The sequence below is a fragment of the Neoarius graeffei genome, chromosome 10 (assembly GCF_027579695.1).
Source record: "Neoarius graeffei isolate fNeoGra1 chromosome 10, fNeoGra1.pri, whole genome shotgun sequence".
In the NCBI taxonomy this organism is placed as follows: Eukaryota; Metazoa; Chordata; class Actinopteri; order Siluriformes; family Ariidae; genus Neoarius; species Neoarius graeffei.
In genome coordinates, this window is record NC_083578.1 from 46,364,438 (window position 1) to 46,370,437 (window position 6,000).

General features: G+C 41.8%; 1 protein-coding gene across 5 annotated transcripts in view; it reads left to right on the forward strand.

Annotated features, from left to right (window-relative positions):
• LOC132893071 (BCL2/adenovirus E1B 19 kDa protein-interacting protein 3-like) overlaps positions 1-5,793 on the forward strand; it is a 74,916-nt gene extending 69,123 nt beyond the window's left edge. For 4 of the 5 annotated variants that reach the window (XR_009655510.1, XR_009655513.1, XR_009655511.1 and 1 more), the window contains one exon: positions 1,447-2,447. Coding sequence is in view for 1 of the 5 variants with exons in the window: in XM_060931816.1 (XP_060787799.1) it covers positions 2,968-3,123; positions 3,293-3,341 (205 nt within the window). In the remaining 4 variants the exon portion in view is untranslated. Of the gene's footprint in view, positions 1-1,446; positions 2,448-2,967; positions 3,124-3,292 lie in introns of those variants that run through there. The other variant, XM_060931816.1, reaches the window with a different exon arrangement.
• Positions 5,794-6,000: the final 207 nt, after the last annotated feature.

Genomic DNA, 6,000 nt, shown 5'->3' on the forward strand with positions numbered 1-6,000 from the left:
AGTATTTTGGTAATGCCCTTTGGGTTGCACAATGCCCTGTCCGTATTTCAGGCTTTCATTAATGACGTACTCCGGGACATGCTTGGCAAATATGTCATTGCATACATTGACATTATTTTGATCTACTCCCCGAATCTTGAAACCCATATTTGTCATGTCCGTTCCATCCTCACACATCTGCTTGAGAATCAGTTGTTTGTTAAAGGAGAGAAGTGTGAGTTTCATCTCCCTTCTACCTCCTTCTTAGGTTATGTCATCAGTCCAGAAGGTGTCGTTATGGATGATGAGGAAGTGAGAGCCGTAACAAATTGGCTCGTCCCTATGTCCATAAAAGAGCTCCAACGATTTCTTGGGTTTGCTTGTTTCTACCGTTGGTTCATTCATAACTTCAGTAGTCTCGCAGCTCCCCTTACCACCTTATTGACTGGAAAGACCAAGAGACTCTTGTGGAACCCCCAGGCGCAGGAGGTGTTCAAAGCCCTCAAGGTAGCCTTCACCTCTGCCCCCATCCTGAAGCATCCTGATCCCACTCAGCCTTTCGTGGTGGAGGTGGATGCCTCTGAGGTAGGCACTGGGGCGGTGCTATCCCAGCGCATAGGTGACCCCTGTAAACTACATCCCATCGCCTTCTACTCCCACAAACTGACCCCTGCCAAACGTAATTATGGTATCGGGGATAGAGAACTGCTGGCTATGAAATTAGCTTTTGAAGAGTGGCACCATTGGCTGTAGGGAACTATGCATCCCTTCCTCATGTTTACAGATCATAAAAACCTAGAATATTTATGGTCAGCTAAACCGCACAACCCTCGTCAGGCCTGGTGGTCCCTCTTCTTTTCCTGTTTCAATTTTTCCATCTCTTATCGCCCCGGTTCCCATAATACTAAAGCAGACGCTCTGTCTCACATATATCCCAGTCCTGAAGCCTCCTCAAAGGCATTCAATGTACTACCCCCATCCATTGTAGTCACCCCTATTAGATGGGAAATAGATGAAGAGATCAACCGAGAACTATCTGTCACTCCTGTCCCGGAGTCCTGTCCCATAGTAAGGAAATATGTACCCACTCAATGTGGGGATAAGTTAATTACATGGGCCAAGTCCTCTCTGTCGTCTGGCAATCTGGGTGAGACACATATGCACCAGTTATTATCTGGTAGATATTGGTGGGAGAACATATTATCCAATATCCATAGGTTTGTCTCCTCATGCACCACCTGTTCTAAATGTAAAACACCCAAAATTCTCCTTGCCAGTAAACTCATGCCCTTGCCTGTCCCTTCTCATCCATGGTCACATGTAGCGGTAGAAAGTTATTACCCAAATACATAGGACCGTTCAAAATTCTCCAGCGAATCAACGAAGTTACATACAAATTGGATCTGGCTGTGCATTACCATGTTTCTAACTCTTTTCATTCATCTCTCTTGAAACCTGTTGTCCCAGGTCCGTTGGATGAGGCCACACCTGATGTCACACCCCCACCTTCAGTGGAAGGAGAAGGTACCCCGGTGTATGTTGTCCACTGGTTGCTGGACTCCAGAAGGAGAGGAGGGACTCTGCAGTACCTTGTGGACTGGGAGGGCTATGGGCCCGAGGAGCATAGATGGGTTCCTGCACGAGATATCCTGGATCTGGGGTTGGTGGAGAGTTCCATCAGCATCATACAGAGAAGCCCACACCTTGGCCTAGGGGCCGTCCCAGGCACCATGAGTCCAGCCCTCCCAGCAGTCTGCATAGCAGTGGTCCCAGAGGTCATCCGCGGTGCTGACCCCTCTGTCCAGCACCGTGGCAGTTCTTGATGGCTCACTCAGGAGTGTTCCCAGCAGCGTGGCTGGTGGTCATCATGGTCTCTTTCATCCCTCTGCCTCCTTGGACTCCTTGGGGAGGGATACTGTCACACTCCTGGGCTCACCTAACAGTCTGGACTTCACGTCCCACAATCCCACTCACACACCTGACACTACCCCTCAGCCACTCCCTCAGCCAACCCAGAGCCACTTCCTAGGAGTGGCTCCCCTGAGTTCTAATTGTAATCACCTGTACCTTTTTGTTTATGTCTGTATTTATAACCCTCTGTTTTGTTCATTGCACAGTATTGCCTCCACATTTCTGTGAGCCTACTGAGCGTTTATATCTCTGATTGTGTTTCCACGTATGACCCTTTTTGCCTTCCGTTTTTTTTCCCCGTTTTGCCTAGCCCTTGTGTTTATCTGCTCGTTTCTCTTGCTTCCCGGTTTCTCAATCTTCGCCTGTTTTTCGACTCCGATTTGCCTAGCCCTTGTATTTATTCTGCCTGTGTTTTTCTGATTCCTGGTTCTTGGACTATTGCCCATTTTATGACCACGATTTGTCTAGCCCTCATTTCTTTGTTGGATTGACCTGGCCTGGTTATTGTACATTGTCTTCTCTCACTATGTCTATTAAAACCTTGAGTTTATTCTTAATCCGCGAGTGTCTGGTTTGTCACAGCCGCGTTACATTTGACATAACATGGATTACTACAATAGTGGAATCGGCTGTTTACTGTATTTTTATTATTTACTGTTTGATGGTCTCAAACGCATTAAGAAGGTGAGAAATTCCACTAACTTTTGATGAGGCACACCTGTTAATTGAAAAGAATTCCAGGTGACTACCTCATGAAGCTGGTTATGATAATGCCAATAGTGTGCAAAGTGTCATCAAGGTAAACAGTTGCTATTTTGAAGAATCAAATATGAAACTTGTAGGGTTTTTTAATACTTTTTTTGTTCCAGATGCTCTGTATGATATTTCCTAGTTTTGATGTCTTCAGTATTGTTCTACAATGTAGAAAATAGTCAAAATACAGAAAAACCTATGAATGAGTAGGGGTGTACAAACGTTTGCCTGGTACTGTATGACCATAGCAACCTTACAGTGCACCTTGTCTTCACTGAATTACAATTTATGTATAGTGTATATGAAATGACCTGCTTTGCTTAGGGAGTTCCAGTTTCGGCACCCAAAACGCTCCGGTCCAGTTTTTCTGAGTATGAGAAAGACAGGTGCTATGAAGAAAGGTGGGGTGTTCTCAGCTGAATTTCTCAAAGTGTTCATTCCCTCTCTTCTGCTTTCTCACATCCTCGCCCTGGGATTGGGGTAAGTCTAATGGCATGTTAGAAAACTGCCTTTAAAAAATCACTTGCAAGAAAGCAATGGATTACTGAGACATATGAGCTCAGCACATTTATAGATTTGATGCCCTTCAATATAATGACCTAATCATATGTTTTAATATAATTAATAGTAATCTGTTTTTTTTTTCTAGGGTCTATATTGGAAAGAGGCTGACTACACCTTCCACCAGCTCATTTTAAACAGAAACAAATACCAGTGCCTGAAATTTATATAAGATGCAGTGGTGGCAAAGTTGTGTCCAAATATCTCTAACTTTATTTGTATGTTAGACTCTCTCTATCCTACTTATTTTTCCCATATTCTCAGCTATCATGCTGAAATTCTTCATGACCCATTACCAGAAAATGCTAGGCAGTTTAGTGTGTTCACCTTGAGTTAATATTTTGCTTGCCCTCTAACATTGTGTTAAATGGATTGGTTTTAGGTGTTTAATCTCCCTTTCATATTTTAAGTTGTTATGAACTAAAAACAAAGCTTTTGCCCTTTTATGCTGATATGCAAGGCATAAAAAGTTACATTTTGCCCTTTTATGCTGATATGCAAGAAGTTACATTTGTGATGCCCCAAACTTGTACAACTGCTACAACCACCAGCACATTACCAAGCTATCACTGTGTTGGGTATAGCTTTATATTACAAAATGATGGTAAATGGCTGATGTGCAATTGGAAGTAGAAGATTGAGGCCCCCCCCCCCCCCCAAGTTTCCAGTTAAACACATTTAGACAGAGAGATTCTGTTTGATGAAGCCAACCAATTAACTTGTGCCATCTTTAAAGAAGGTCCTTTTCTAGCATTTTATATTATTTATATTATTCCAGTTCTAGGACTGACGTCTTAAATATGCTGTTTGATGAAGGAAAGATGAAAAGATGCTAGTAGAATTTTTAGTTACCAGTGTAATTTCCCATGGCACATCTGATGCACCTTAAAGATTGATATAAGGCAAAAAGGTTTTAAATAGACTGTTAATAGCACATACTTGACCAATTTGGCTTAATAGAAAATTATCTGCCTCACCTAGCCTTGTATTTGTTTAAACTGTGTATCAGGAAGTGACCCTTGTTTGGTAGGGACCACTCCCTGATTTTCCAATTTAAAACCATTTTTTAAAGAAAATAAGGGTTTAGAATACATAGATAAACAAGGATACACCCTGAGGATGTGGGAGTACACACTAGAAAAATATATTTTCTCTTATTGTATACAGCTTTCCATTATGTTCAAGAAGTTATCTATCCAGACCTCACAAAAATAGTCAGTAAATATGATTAGCTGTATTCTCCAAATATAAATAGAGGTCTCAGGTAAAGGTATGAGGGACTGATTATCGTAGCACTCAGTGGAACATGTGCATGCTTCCTAATTTTTAAGAGAGATTACACTGCAATGATTGCTAAATGCACATTCATTTGTCATGATGCATATCATTCTGTTCTGGATCAGGTTTAAAGAAACATCATGTGCTTCTGAGTGCCAAAGGGTCTCAACAGTGATGGTTATATCTGTAAGACCCAATACTGTCTCATTCTGTAGTTAATCTACATGTGTGAGGCATGTTTGATTTGATCAGCTGTTCTGTTGCGCACTCCATTTTGGCATTAAAAATGCCATGCAAGACATTTCATTGTAACTGTGTAATCATGTACTTTAGATTTGTGCAGTGTGAAACATTTCTGTTGTCATCTGTCATGTAATAATGCCAAGTAGGAACCTCCCCCCCCCCCACACACACACACACACTTCAGTGTTCAAAGGTACAGTCTGTGATGTTTTTCCTCCTTTAAATACCACAGTGTTAGTGGAATGATCTGCTTTATGGTTCTTGAAACATAAAGCTAGCCAAAGTTTAGTGAGATGATGTTTAAAACTTTAACACTCCTGACATATAATTTGGCCATTTGAGAGTTTTGAGAAGGACTTCTCTGAAGAATATTGACATTTATTGTTAGGGGTGGCGGCACATTGGTGTAGTGGTTAGCACTGTCACCTCACAGCGGTCCTGGGTTTGAGCCCAGTGGCCGATGGGGGCCTTTCTGTGTGGAGTTTGCATGTTCTCCCCATGTCTGCGTAGGTTTCCCCCACAGTCCAAAGACATACGTACAGGTTAGGGTAACTGGTGGTACTAAATTGACCGTAGGTGTGAATGAGTGTGTGAATGGTTGTTTGTTTTATGTGTCAGTCCTGCGATGATCTGGCAACTTGTCCAGGGTGTACCCAGCCTCTCACCCATAGTCAGCTGGGATAGGCTCCAGCTTGCTTGCAACCCTGCACAGGATAAGCGGTTACAGATAATGGATGGATGGACTGTTTTGGGTAGATTTACACAAATTAAATTTTACCTCAGATATTTTACCCTAAGCATGAGCTTAACAAACATTAAAATGTTTGTGATCAGAGTGTGATTCTTGGGGGAGAAGGAAGTTTTTTGTTTTTATATAATGCCTAAGGGCAGGGGTTTTCAAAGTGTGGGGGAGTCAGCCCCCCCTCAGAGAGCAAATAAACAACAGCGCCCCCCCCCCCCAATTTTTGTTGTTGCTATACTTAATGTTCCATTCGTATTTTAAAAAAAAATGGTTGTTGTACACATTTTTTTTTCTTTTACACATTTTAAACATCTGTGCTTTTTGAAAACATCTTTTTTACACATTTTAAACATCTGTGCTTTTTTAAAACCTCTTTTTTTTACACATTTTAAACATCTGTGCTTTTTTTTTAAAAATATCTTGTTTTACACATTTTAAACATCTCATAGCATTAGCTAGCACCTCTTGGCAGACAACACACTGTGGCAGTGGAGCATCTTCAGATCCAGTCCATGAAAATCCAAACTTTAAAT